The following is a 14541-nucleotide window of genomic DNA, read 5'->3' as shown; positions in this document are numbered from 1 at the left end:
AGGGAAAGCTTTCAGTTTTTTACTGTTCAGTATGTCACCTGTGGGCTTGCCATATATGGCTTTTATTATGTTTACATATGTTCCTTCTGTACCCAATCTGTTGAACATTTTTATCATGAAAAAATGGTATATTTTGTCAAATGCTTTTTCTGTATCTATTAAAGATGATCATATAATTTTTATTCTACTCAATGTGGTATATCATAATTATTGATTTTTACATATTGAACTATCCTTGCACCCCAGGGATAAACCCCACTTGAACATGGTATATGATCCTTCTGAAGTGCCGGTGAATTTGGTTTGCTACTGTTTTAAGTATTGACCTGTAGTTCTTTTTTCTTGCAGTATTATCTGGTATCAGGGTAATGCTAGCCTCATGAGTTGGGAAGTTGTTAAGGATAGGTTTTAAAAACATATGTTAGGTCCACTGGGTTTGTGAGCTAATAACCCTTCACCAATCTTTCCTTTTCTTTTTTAGTTTTAACAGAGATCACATACCTGGACTTAGGAGAAGCCCAGAGAACATAACGATGAGAACCCAGTTTCTGAGTTTGGGGTGAGTAGGCCATTGATATAAATGACAGTTATGACACAGTGTACATGGCTTATAAAAGGATGTTTAAAGTAGGGCCCTCTGATCCTGGTGACCCCGAATGTCTTCAATCCCAGTCACTTCTGTCTGCTTCCACTTCCTTTACTATTTAGTTTTCTGGGCTATGAGATGTTTATCTTGTTTTTTTTAAAGTACAACTATATGATATTTTCTGTTTCCTTGTCTTTTGTTGTTGGTATTTAGTGCACGGAGGAGCTAGTGTGTTCTTGAAGTGAATTCTCATGGCATCTTCATCAGCAGGCCTTGCTGCTGCTAAGATTTATTGAGAGGTTCCCATGTGTCAGCCTCTGTGCAAAGCACCAGTGTTCTCTGAACATAACCCATCTAGCAACGCTTTTGCAAATTCCGAGTTTATTGATGACAAAAAGAATGTTTGAAAAGGCTACAGATGACTTGTTTACATCAGAACTCTTAAGAGCAGGGACTTGAACCTGAGGCTGAACTTGATGCTTGTAAAGTTATCCTTCACCCTGGATGGCTTCTGACAGTGTCCTCCTCAAAACTACCCTTCTGTGAACTTGGGTTTACTGTCTGGAGAGGAAGGATGCTGTTCCATTTGAAGGAAACCCGCTCTCAGTTAAATAACATTCTCATAGCAAGCAACTATCTCCTAGGAAACAACCTTCTGAGTCTCATAACACCCTGGGGAATAGGGAAAAACACGATGCTTGCTAGGGATGTGCCTTGCTGTTCAGAAGCAAAGTCTTTCTCCTCCTCCTTTCTTCTCATCAAGTTCCATTACCATTCACATCACCTGGTCTCCCAGGAATGCCCCCAGCATTCTTGACAAAAGGCCTCTTTGTATGGCCCAGGAGTCACTGCAGGGGAAACCACATGGTAATGTATATGATTTATGTAAGTGAAGAGTTGGGAGATGCTGGGATCCAGTTTCTTTTGATCAGTTCTTGCCTTGAAGTTGAACCTATGAATGGCTTCCATGTTTGAATGGGTCCCGATGAGGGCGGGACATTCACAGCTTTCTCACTCCTGTCAGCAGCATGCTTCCAGCCACACCTGCAGGACCCAGTACTGTTCTGAGAGTCAGGTGGGTCTCCAACCACCAACTAGACTGGAGCCCAGATCTCTGGGTACTCGGGTAGTATCCCTGGAACAGTATCCTTCCCGGTACACTCTCTACTCCCCAGCCTACTCTGGTCCAGGCTAGAAGAGTAGGCTTCTGCCCTGAGTCCCACACCAAAGTATGACTTGTTGTTCCTCTAATACTCCAGATCCAAAGCCCCACACCCCCCTTCTGCTACCTCCCCCAGTCATCAGGGTCCTGTTCTAAAGCCCCATCCAACGGGTGTGTATTTTATTTTTTCTGTCTTGGTGCTTCCCACCCAGCTCCACTGGGGCAGCTTTCTACACTCAGACGGGTCTTGTTACCCGTGGATGAGGCTTGTATGTTAGTTACCAGCCTGAATCCACCTTTCACCATCTCCTCCCTCCTGTTCAAGGCAGTGTGAATCTATAAGCCGTGCCTGCTTGACTTACAATACTCTGGCTCTTGGTCCCTGCCTCTCTGCCCACCATGTTTCTTCAATCATTTGGGTTCCGCTGCTGCTGCTAAGTTGCTTCAGTCGTGTCCAACTCTGTGCGACCCCATAGACGGCAGCCCACCAGGCTCGTCTGTCCATGGGATTCTCCAGGCAACAGTACTGGAGAGGGGTGCCATTTCCTTCTCCTGGGTGCCACTACTTGCTTTAAAAGAACTGCTCACCTGACATAATTACTTTCAGAGGGAAATTGACTCTAGGGACTATGCCTCTTACATGCTTGATGGGTGAATTTCACAACTAATTTATAGAATTGGATGCTTAACCTCACTCCCCTCCCCCAAACATAAAATGGTTACATTTTGATTTCCTATAGAGGAAAAGAAAATCTGGAATGCGAACCATATCCTGACCCCAAGGTTGGCATTCATCCGTCTGTTCATACTACTGATGGGGTATGTGTGAATAAGCTTGGGAAGAACTGTAGGATCCACTTAATGGGGGATGGACTGAAGACACGGCCTGGGAGGGGCTGGGTGGTACGTGAGGAAAGTCATTTCACCCATGTTGGCAGTAACCTGCCCTATTTCCAGGGCAAAGGGATGACAGCTGTTGACATGGGGACAGTAATTTACTGCTGTTTCCCCAAGGAACAGGAAAATAGTGGCTATAGTGTGGACAGGACAAAATGTGAATTATTTCAGCAGGGGATCCGATTGATTGATTTAATCTTATTTCTGAGGAATACTCATTCCTTATATTTATTAATGAAGGGGGTTACTTGAGGTCTTTGCAGAGCCAAAAATGAAGATGGAAGAAAAGATAACCATCTCAGACCTTAGCCAGAAACTGGCATTGCTTTCAGGTTTGGGTAAGTATTTGAAGTGAAAGGTCATGGGATGTCACAAGGAAAAAAGCTCTGCTTGGATTAGTCAAGAATCGTTCCAGATTCTGTCTTAAGAACTATGAATTTAATTCCCCACAGTAATGGTGGTGAGTATCTATCCTTCCTCAAAGACATTTTACAAATGCTTGAGTGGATTTCTTTTTTCTTGCACTCAACCTGAAACTTTACTTCAGAGTGACAAGGTAATAAGAACAACTAACTACAGGGTGAGGAAAATCTCACTGCTTACTAAAAGTAGTTAAAATATGGTTTGTTGTTATTGTTTAGTCACTGAGTCACATAATAACACAAAAAGCCTTTTCTATCACATCACTAAGAAGTGCTGAGTGGATTTCTGATGGTTAATGTACTTATGTTACAACCTACAAATATTTCCTTTCAATAACAGTCTAATGGAAAAAGCAAAGGACTGCTATAAAGCTGATTACACAGTGCTTGGCATGAAAATGATCAATAAGGGTAAGTTATTATTATTGTCAGATGTGTCCACTACATGGGTAACTTTCAGCAGTCACTGAGGTCTCTCATATATGAAAGTGGCTTGCTGCCATCCTGGGGTTATGGCGGTAATGAATAAAGATAATTAAAAGTACTTTGAAAAATAGAAAGTGACAATCCAAGTCAAGGCACTGCCAGTTTCCCTTATTCCCCAACAAACTTCTGAACTGCTTGATCATTAGCTGGTGTGTGCTTCTGGCATTGAAGGTGGTTTTATTAGCCACTGAAATGGATGCAGTAAAATGAGAAAACCCTAGTGAATGTGTATCGGAGGGAGACATACTCCATAGTAATGCCAAATACAAGGGAATGTTGACTTTCTCCAATTTTTTTTTTTTAAGTGTAGCTTGACTTCCACCAATATGGACAACTGTCTATGGGCTACATTCGGTCCCTCATGTCCTCACTTAGCCTGGCCTGGTGAAGAGTACTTCCACCCTGACCTCAGGGAAACAGAGGTTTCAGAGAGTTTACCTGTAGGTTGTATCAACACTTAGGTTGGCTGCGGCTAGCTCTGATGGAGGTATCCATGCAGGTAAGGTGTTCCCAGCAACCCATTTTGTCCATTCAAATAAGCCAGGCTCCACTCGGATCTTCAAGTGATTTTCCTGTTGTAAACCTTAGAGATAAAATGAAGATGAACAAAGTATAAAAATTCTGATAAATCTTCTCTTTCCTATCAGATGCTATATAAAGCTTAAAGATGGTAGAAGCATACAGGTTCAGACAAGGGTTTTTCATTGCTGTATATCATAAACACGTGAGAATAATATTCTGGCGACACCACCAGAATGTATGTGCACTCTGAATGGTTTCCGATTTTTTAAAAAATCATTATCTGTATAGTTTGTACAGCTCTGTGACTACTATAAGTCTTCTTTCTAAAGTAAGTTCCAAGATGTTCTTATCAAGAAACTTCAGAAATTCTTAGCATTCATTATAATAGCTTACATTATATTTGAATATAATATATTCATTTTCTCTACTAGAAAATCAAGTGTTGAATATTTGCCAATGTACAACTCCTGTGTTTTATGATAGTGTGATTGTTCCTGGAGTAGGAACTGGCTCTGTTTTAACTCTTTGTATTGCATTTAGCCCAGTTTTTCTGTGCAAATGCAATAGATAAATGCACTTGAATATATAAATGCATTCTGGCTTGCTTAAAGTAAATGAATAGACTTCTCAAATATAGTGTAATTTCCTTGTTGGCTCAGCTATTTGTGGCTTATTTGTTGTTTGGTACAAGTAAATAGTCAAGCCTGTTCCTTCTAGTTTTTCTTTCCATGAAATGAGAATGGAGATTCCTGTAACACAGGCTTCTGTGGATTTTAGGGCAAAAGCTGAATATCTTTATATAACAATGGTGCTTCTGAAGTTACTCCAATCAACTAAAACAAGGATGATTCGTATTTCCAGACACTGAGGAGAACTACTGTCGCTGACAAGGAGAAGCAGAAAGAGCAGAGTGGGAGGAGACAATTTGTTTTAGTGCCAAAAAAAAAAAAAATCGTGCTCTGTAGGCTCTAAATCATTGCCAGACAACAACATTTTACAAGCCTGCAATTCACTGAAGAGAGCTTTACATTTTCAAGAAAAACATTATCTGTATATTCTCTTCATCTTGCTTCTGCTGTCAGAGTATGATTTTGGGACTTCTGCAAAGTCATCTTCTGAAAGTATCATTGCTAAACATCTCAAATTCAAAGCTTCCAATTGGCTGATGTTCCCCTGAATCTAGGGTAATTTATTAGTAAGTGTCAGATTGCTTAGAGATGGAGGGATGGACTAGCTGACCTTCATCAAGTCTCACCTTTCAAGATGTTGTATGCAGTCTGGACGCAGCGCAGGGATGGGGAGCAATAGACGTGGTCGATGATGGTGTTACTCTCCAGTAAGGCTTCCCCTGCAAAGGAAACCAGAGAACAATCAATCTGATAATTCACACAGCCTCAGCATGACTCTCAGTGTGGAAGAGAGGATGCCAGGCAGACCCTGCAAACCTCTCTTCTCAGGTAGGGGCTCACGTGGGGCCAGCAGTTTCAGTCTCATTTTCTTTTAATTGACTGATTGATTTTTGGCTGTGCTGGGTCTTCGTTGCTGCTCGGGCTTTCTCTAGTTGCAGCGAGCAGGCGCTGCTCTAGTTGCGCTGGTCAGGCTTCTAACTGCAGTGGCTTCTCTTATGGAGCATGGGCTCTAGGTTGCTTGGGCTTCAGCAGTTGCGGCACATGGGCTTAGCTGCTCCACAGCCTGTGGGAACTTCCCGGATTAGGGTTGAACCTGTGTCTCCTGCGTTGGCACGTGGAATCTTAACCACTGAACTATTAGGGAAGTCCCAGTTTCATCTGCAACAACTCTCCTGCCCAGTATTTCCATGGAAGACCAAGGGACACACCCCTTCTTGTCTTTCACTTTCTGTCTCTCTGGTCCTTACAAGCAGTAAAACGCCCATCTTTCTCTCCTGGATGAAGTGCAAACACCTTACCATGGTGGTCAAAGTCTTCCACAAACTTCTCTGCCTCCAGCCCGCCAGTCTCTGCTCACAATCGATGCTCCGGAAACAAGGCGGCTTACTTCCTCCGTACGCTAGATGCTGCTTCTCACGTCTACGACTTGACGTTGATCCTCCCACTGAGATGCCTTCCACCTTCCTGCTCTCTTCTGGGCTTATGTCTTCTTTTATGCTCCCACAACATTTTGTACACAGTTGCATTCTTGAGTAAAGCACGCTCTATGATATTCATCCACTTACAAGCTTCCCTGAGGGTGGGGACTCATGCTTAGATCCCTAATACCTAGCGTAGTGACTTGCACAAGGTAAGTGATCAATCCTTGTGTGTTAAATGACTGACTGGGACGAGGCTGCTGGCTCTGTGTGGCGGGGAAGGACCAGACCTGCAAAGAGCGGAGCATCCTGGAGACAGACCGGCCTCTATACTCTCAGCCACCCCTGGTGCCTCCTCCTCACCCTCCCGCAAGGAGCTGACCGACCTGCCGTGCTGAGCCTGACCCTGCCCCATCACTAGGCCACACACCCTTCCATAGGGATCATACCTCGTTAACTTTGGTAAACCAACCCAGTGCCCTGAACCTAAGGTTACCTAATAAACCTCTTTTGAAGTGTGGAAATGCAGGAATCGTAGGAAAGCCACCAGCAGTGTCCTTACATATCCGCTGGAGCCAGTCTTTGGAAGAAGTAGCCAGGAAAGGCTGTGTGGTCACTCTGGGACACTTACCCACGAGTCTGGCTTGCATGCATCCAAACACCGTGATTGGAGCGTCTTTCTCGTAATCCCGGAAACCACCGCTCCGCTGAGGTAAGCTGTGAGGCATGTTTAGGTTGGTGCGTATGTAGCGGCCTGGAAAGAAATGTCAGACCAAGGCGACGTGAGTTTCTTGTTTCCTTAGGACTTCTCGTGCTGATCCTGCTGCCCGCTCCACTTCCATTCCCTTTCGGCCCAAGAGACTGAACTGAGCTCTCTAGAAAATACTGACACTCTTCCTTTGGCAGAGTGTCTTCGAATCCATGCTTCCTTTCTGCTGACTAAAGTAACAAGAGCTAAGTCTTTTTTCCTTAATAACTAGTATTCTTTTTTCTTTTTAAAGTCTTTACTGAATTTGTTACAGTATTGCTTCTATGTTTTGGTTTTTTTTGGCCACAAGGCATCTGGGATCTCAGTTCCTGGACCAGGGACCCAACTTCCAGCTCCTGCATTTGGCAGGCACAGTCTTCACCACTGGACCAGTAGGGAAGGTCCTAAGAGATGGTTTTTAAGTGAAAGTAACAACCAGACACTCCAAAGCAGGTCGGAGATGCAAGCCTATCTTAGACAAATGAAAATGGAACTAAATAAGCCAGGGTAACTTACTGGAGGGAGTTCTGGACACGGAATGAGGACACCTGCATCTGGCTCTGGGCAAGACATCTGCCTTTTTTGGTCCATGGTGTCCCAGTTGATAGACTGGAGGCGAGGACAATTCTTTCTCCCCTAACACTCCAGACTATCAGGAAGGACTTACAGTGTAACAAGTAAGAGGCATTTTCTACAACACAATGACTCCATCTAGATAAATGTAGCTTGACTCTGCCCCCTAGAGGCTGTGAGAGGTATGCCAACGCTGAGCAGGCCAACCAACCACTCACCTTTGGCATCGAAGCACTGGGATAGCCAGTACTTCCCAAACACGACATCCATCCTCTCACCATGCCGACACACGAAGAGGCATCTCTTCTGAGGGCCAGGCTGGCTGCTGATCCTCAGAGGCTGCGGACAAAGAAAGGCTGTAAGTAAGGGTGGGGCACACGAGGAAGCAGACATGTCTCACGGCTGGGTGCCGGGTGAGTTGGGCTCTAGAATAAGTCTCACTAATGTTTAATTGGAATAAGTACCCCTTAAGTACCCTCGATTTAAGCTGGCTTGTGTATACGATGGGGGTAGTAAGCCTCATCTACTGACCTCGAAAACTATTTTGAGGCTTAAATGAGATGAATTGCAGGTGCTCTGCAAAATAAGAAGGGTTATGAAAATGGTTGTATCGTTACTGTTGCTGTTCATAGGCGTAACACCCAGCTACTACTTGAAAAGGAAGGCAAGCTGAGTTACATACAGCTCAGAGGCAAAACTAGCCAGTATGGAGAGACGCCATCTGGAGGACAGCTTCTTTCCTTAAGGAGATGCTTCACCAGGTTCTTCAGGAAGCGAGAACTTTCATTACCACAAATACCCCTGCCTTATCTCCACCACATGGTGGAAAGGCCACGTGGTCCATAGTCTCCTCCAGCCAGAACGTCCTGCTTTGCCAGTTCTAATCACAGGTTAGGCTCTGTTGTCCGGCTGCCCGCACAATGGTGTTCCTGGAAATGGCTCGGTGAGAACAGCAGCTACCTCTGGGTGATGAAATCGGCAAGTCCAGTCAAAGGCTTGTCCGAATGACCCCGGTTTCTATCACTGCTGGGTGGATCCTTATGGATGTTTCTAGATTTCTTCTTTCTGATGGAGGCAGCTCTTGCCAGCTTCCTCAGGGGTTGCCAACTCCTGTGGGCTTGGCATTAGCCAGTACAGTACACAACTTTACATGTGCTTCCTGTTGCCCTGGCAAGGTTGGTATGTGGGATGGTGGTGTGGTCTTTCCCACTGCCTCTCCTACTGTTTCCTAACTCAAGTTCCGGACTCCAGCCAATGTCAGCTAGTCTCTTGTTCCCTAACACACTTGAACTTTCAATTGGCTTTGTATTAATATATACTGTTCAAAACCACCCTTCCCCTGGAATGGATAAAGATGTGGTACACATATACAATAGAATGTTCCTCAGCCATTAAAAAGAATGAAATAATGTCATTTGCCACAACATGAATGGACCCAGAGATTGTCACACTAAGTGAAGTCAGTCAGAGAAGGAGAGATATGGTATGACATCCCTTACATGTGGAATCTGAAAAGAAATGATACAAATGAACTTATTTACAAAAGAGGAAACAGACATACAGACTTGAGAACAAACATGGTTGCCAGGAGGAACAGTGTGGGGAAGGGACAGTTAGGGAGTTCGGGATGGATGTGTGTGTGTACATTCTAAGTCACTTAAGAGTCGGCTCTGTGTGACACCATGGACTGAAGCCCACCAGGCTCCTCTATCCATGGGATTCTCCAGGCAAGAATACTGGAGTGGGTTGCCATTTCCTCCCGGGGATCTTCCTGACCCAGGGATAGAACTCACATCTCTTATATCTCCTGCATTGGGAGGCAGGTCTTTTACCACTAGCGCCACCTGGGAAGCCCTTGGGATGGATATGTACACTCTGCTGTATTTAAACTGGGTAACCAACAAGGACCTACTGTAATAGCACAGGGAACTCTGCTCAATGTCATGTGGCAGCCTGGATGGGAGCGGGGTTTGGAGGAGAATGGATACATGTATTTGTATGGCTGAGTCCCTTTGCTGTCCACCTGAAACTATCACATTGTTAACTGGCTATACTCCAAAACAAAAAGTTCTTTTAAAACCCAAAACCCTGTTCCCCCACTCCCTCATTCTGCAACCTTTCTTGCATATATCAGACATACACTGAGCATTCACTATGTGCCAGATACTGTACTAAGAACCGTATTCTTATTTCCTTTAATCTTCATAATGCCCTGTGAAATAGATACTTCAGGTGACCCTTGAACAACTTGGGTTTGAACTTCATGGGGTCCAACTAATACACAGCTTTTTTTCTTCAAAAGTAAATACTACAGTACTCTATGATCCACAGAATGGTGGATATGAGGGTACCAAACTGGGTAGATGGAGGGCCAGCTCTAAGTTACAGTTAGATTTTCCACCCCTTGGAGGTTTGGCGCCCCTAACCCCTGGATTGTTCAAGGGTCCACTGTGTTACTTCTTTATAGATGACACGTCCCTTGCTCTGCGGAGCAGTCTTCCTTGCTAGTCTAGACCCAGAAGCTGGTAATCATTGTCAGCGCCACCCATCTGACTCTTCTTATTCTTAAATTTTTGTCTATCTTTTAGGATCGTGTGCCCTGAGACATCGGTAACCCTTTCAGGACAGAGAAGTCAGTGCCTCACCCTTTGTAAAAAAAAAAAAAAGTGCTCAGCGACTCCTGCGCAGAGTTGAGGATGTGTCCCTGATGGTCAGCCCTACCTGGGTGGGCTGGCAGATGATGGTGAGGGGCGTCGAGTCCCCCAGGCCCTGGTCCTCATACGGCCGCCTCTCCAGGATGCCGTCCCCAAACGAGAGCGCGTTGGAAGAGGATGTGTTTAAGATGGAGTAAGAGCTGCGGAGGGAGACAAGGAAGATGTTCACTGAGGAGGAACATCTTTCTAAAATTTTTTCACTGAAGTATAACTGACAAGATTATATGAGTTTCGAGTACACAACACAGTGACTGGATATTTTTATAAGGAACGCCCTGTTTCATACTGAGGTCTTGCAGTTAATAAGTTAGGGGTGGACGGATTTCCGTGCTTGGAACACATGTGTTCATCCCTCTGGGCAGGGATGGGGCCTGTGATGCTGTGCTTATTCGGGTGCCACGGGCCTGGCTGGCACCAGAGGCACGCTGCAGAATAATGAGGTATCAATTTGGTACCATTGTTTCCAGCTCTTTTTCTGGCTCCAAAGAAATAAACAATTCCAGCTGCCTTTAATCTTTTCCACAGTGATTTCCATCTGAACTGACAAAGGAGAAGGAAGATTCTGACCCTCCCCACCACTTTGCCTGTGGCTCCAGGTGAAGCCACAGAAATCCCTGGCCACCACCCCCTATGCTACCTCCTTCCATCTCCAAACCCCTCTCCGTCTCAATCACACCTCCAACAAGAGGACTAAATACAGCATTTTTCCAGAGGACACCATTCTCACCAGCTGTGTGGAGCTATGAGCCAAGAGTTCTTGCTTCTGGATGTAACACTGACTACAGAAGCCCCCCACAAAGAGGTCTCGCTGAAAGACAGGCAGCAGATCATGCCATGTTTAAATTATTCTGATTAGCAAAGCTTCCAAAAAGCTTTATCTAATAAAACACTGCAATTCAAATACGGTTGTTAGGCAAATGCGACGGACAGTTCCTCCTGCATCAATGGGTGCTGTCAAGGGAGAATATTTTAATTTTAGATTTCTTGCTGCTTTATAATCAGGGTAAAGTTCCATATGTACAAAACAGCACTCAATCTAACACAGCCATTAGCTTTTTGGTTATTCTTTTTGTTATTTCTAAGGAGATCTTGTGCTACTCAGTCTCATAGACTGGCTGTTTTCATTTAAATGGAGACCCTCCTAATCATCACAGAGTTAAATAAAATTCAGTTTCACTGTCTGATTCATCAAGGCTCCAGGGCCTGAAATGTCTGGATCTATGGACTCATCCTGACATCATGCTTGTGCATGTTTCCTAATTTCTGCACCGTATTACAGCTGTGAAGACGCTGACAGGATCCCTTCTCCTTCACCTCAGCTAGCAGGGAGACTGCCGGCCTCCTCCTCTTCCCAGGCATCCCTGGAGTCAAAGGCCCCAACCCCAAGACAGCGTAAGGCTGACAGCTCCGGTCAGACCACAGTCGGACGAGGTGCAGAGTGGAGGGGACGACGCACCTGACACCCGTCGTTACCATGGAGACACCGCCCAAGGACACACCAGGCCTAGGGTCAGCTGAGGAGGAGGACTGGTTAGCCCACTCCACCTCAGAGGCTTCCAACTGACATGTGTCTGGAGATACTCAGAACCAGGCGAGGTGCTCTCACAAAGGTGGTAGGAAAATATTTCCTTAGGAGGGACTCAGAAAACTCGAGCAGGACAGAGGAAGAAGAAGTGAAGGGTCGCTGACCCCCCAATTCCCTACCTGATGCTGGAATCCCCTCTGCAACTTCTCAGCAAGACAGCAGGTCCTACTTGAGGAGCCCTGTGACTCTCCCTCCCCCGGGATACCTGGGATTAGGAGTGAAACAAGACTATCTGATAGCCTCTCTGAGTCATTTCCACTTCTGGGGTAAACAGGAAAGTGCCATTCTTCTATAGGATCACTGCAGTGGAAGGGACATCTGATTTGGTGAGCATGTAAGAGAGGACTAGGAAAGACAAGTTAGAGAAAAAGAATAACCATAAAGCTGATGGCTGTTTTAGACCTAGTGCTGTTTTATGCATGGCACTGATCCCTAAGAAGCAGCGTTCACAGATACCTATGAGGAAAATGCAACTGTTATCTTCATTTCATAGATTAGCAAACTGAGGCTCAGAGAGGCCATGCAACTTGGCCAAGGTCACACAGCTGGTGCGTGGGAGAGTCAGGATTTGAATCCACGACTGCTGGAATAAAAACTCAAATTCTTAACTATGGCACCCTAACACCTAATACATTAGTATTTTCCCATTCTCAGCCGGTTTGGCTGGGGAAGCTGATGGTGAAATTTCAGACATAGTTCCCAAAATAAAGGGAGGTGACACACTGACCTCCCTGGGGTCCATGGACTGAGGTCACTGAGGCTGCCACCTGCTTCGGCTGAGCTCTAACTCTGGCAGGAGCGGTCTGGATGCAGAGACCTGAACTGGGTCAGCAGATATTCCCCTACATGCTCTCCTTCCACAGTGAGCCCTACTGGTAAGAATGATCTGGGAGCTGGATATCATCAAATCATCTTTTGATTATGTTTCTTCACGAATATCGTGCTTTACTTGTTTTTTTATAGGGATAAAATGGTCACTTTGGGGACTTCCCTGGCAGTCCAGGGGTTAAGACTCTGAGCTTCCTGGATTCAGGCAGTGGGGCATGAGTTCGATCCCTGGTTGGGAAACTAAGATCCCACATGCTACATGGCATGGCCAAAAAAAAGCCCAACCAACCAAACAAAAAACAATGGTGACTTTGGAAACCCAACTTAGAAACATTTCTGAAGAAGCAAAGGTCTGGAGAACACGAGGCAGCTTTGACCTTCCATTCTGAGCTACAAAATGCTGGATGTTCATGGGGTGGGGGTGGGAAGGAAGAGGGAGGCTTGCTGGGGAGGGTTATTAGGGAAGAAGATACTCTCTCTCATCATCAGGTTTGTGGTTTGCCCGCTGCTAATCAGGGGAGGGGACAGTCTTTTCTTTTCTCCCTTTAGGCAAAACACTCGGTGAAATTGCCCGTCTCTGCTTCTCTTTTATGACAGTAATAACAACGTTACACACCATGCAGCTGGTGTTCAGAGCTTCCGGCTCTCAGCCGCGTCGGCACATGGCAAGAACAAGAGGGAGGGCGACAAACCAGCACGCACACCCTGGCCAGGTGCCCAAAACGCACCAGGGAGGGGCTGCTTTGAGCTTCCTGGATTAAGAAACATAACAGAAGAACAAAAGGTACCTATCAAGACAAAGCTGGCCATACAACACAGGCCACTCTCAACGTGGGAGCAGGCTGGTCTTGGGGCAAAGCAGGAGTGTGGGGCAGGTGGAAAAGTCACTGCACAGAAGACCGGGGTGGGGAAGGGACCTCCTGCCTTTCTCAGGCTCTGGAGGTTACCCGCTTCCATAGAAATGGTCTCTGTCATCTAGGCATTCATGTGCCAGGTCTGAGGACTGGTTCAGGTGGTTAGGTCCCCTGACCTTGGCAAATCTGTTCACTACTGGCTGTCTGGCCTAAGTGGGAATCTGTCCTTCTGACCCAGGACAAAGTGGACAGAAGCCCCAAAGCCATAAAGACTCAGTGGTGGGATGACCCACACTGAGGTCAGAAGAGATGTCCCCTAAGCAGCCTGTTCAGTCTCTGATCGAGAACTCTGACAGACGTTCCAGCCGTCGTGGCAGGCGGGGTAAAGCAGGGCAGGCCATCTCCCACTTTTCCCAAGCCCCAGCTCCGCCCTTCCCTGAACGTCTGGGACCAAGAGCACTGGACTTCATGTGCTGCTACTGTTGCCCTGCATGTCCCACCACCTCCTCAAGGGCCACCGCGTTCTTGGAAAAGCAGCAGGCAGAGAACCTGGCATGGGCTCACCCGTGAAATATCCAGGTGCTGCACTCGTCAGCCTTGGTGATGTAGTTCTCCGGCAGGAGTCCAGAGCAGCCCGTGGTCAGGGATGTGCCATAGATCCAGCCCTCGCTGGTGCTGGTCTGCTCCATGGGCGACATGAAGATGAAGTCCCCGGGGACCAGCTCCAGCTCGTCGTCGTTCTGCGGGGTGTACGGGTAGATCACCTGTAATGTCTGGAAAAGGAGGAGAGGCAGGCGTGAGGCCCACACCTGACCAGCTCCGCTGAGCGCCTCAGGGCCCGCCTGTGTGCTCTGCCCTTGTTCGCGGGCACATCTGGGTTCTGCAGGCTCTGAGGAGATCTGGGTTCAGATCAGAAGGCGTTTCTTCTCCTCTCAGCGTGTGCTGGTGCTTCTGGCTGGTTCCAGACTTTCCTTCAGGCATAGGTTTGCTTCAAAATACATGGCTTTTAGAAATGCATATGAAAACCTGCAGGTTCTCCAGTAAACTGCTTTACAGACGGGTTTGGACCTCGTTTTCCCTGCTTTGTCTGCCAGGCTGATGCCGTAAGAGACCCTGG

General features: G+C 46.3%; 1 protein-coding gene and 1 long non-coding RNA gene across 3 annotated transcripts in view; one reads left to right on the top strand and one right to left on the bottom strand.

Moving 5' to 3' along the window:
• UBASH3B (ubiquitin associated and SH3 domain containing B) overlaps positions 1-14541 on the bottom strand; it is a 155327-nt gene that overhangs the window by 12571 nt on the left and 128215 nt on the right. The window contains exons 6-11 of the mRNA XM_055423239.2: positions 13989-14197; positions 10165-10297; positions 7662-7782; positions 6754-6876; positions 5331-5423; positions 3992-4136 (exon numbers count right to left, since the gene is read on the bottom strand). Coding sequence (XP_055279214.1) covers positions 3992-4136; positions 5331-5423; positions 6754-6876; positions 7662-7782; positions 10165-10297; positions 13989-14197 — 824 coding nt within the window. The remainder of the gene's footprint in view (positions 1-3991; positions 4137-5330; positions 5424-6753; positions 6877-7661; positions 7783-10164; positions 10298-13988; positions 14198-14541) is intronic.
• Positions 3339-7538, top strand: LOC148775571 (uncharacterized). 2 transcript variants are annotated; one of them, XR_016038988.1, is made up of 5 exons: positions 3339-3478; positions 3859-4052; positions 4937-5532; positions 6639-6834; positions 6926-7538. It is a non-coding gene; the product is annotated as an uncharacterized LOC148775571 (long non-coding RNA). The 2 variants fall into 2 exon arrangements; XR_016038989.1 differs by having other exon boundaries at positions 3341-3478; positions 3864-4052.

This window comes from Moschus berezovskii, chromosome 14, assembly GCF_049115385.1.
Source record: "Moschus berezovskii isolate FMDL1 chromosome 14, NW_MosBer_1.0, whole genome shotgun sequence".
NCBI lineage: Eukaryota > Metazoa > Chordata > Mammalia > Artiodactyla > Moschidae > Moschus > Moschus berezovskii.
Note: the sequence above shows the minus strand (reverse complement) of the source record. Positions and strands in the feature narration are given on the sequence as shown.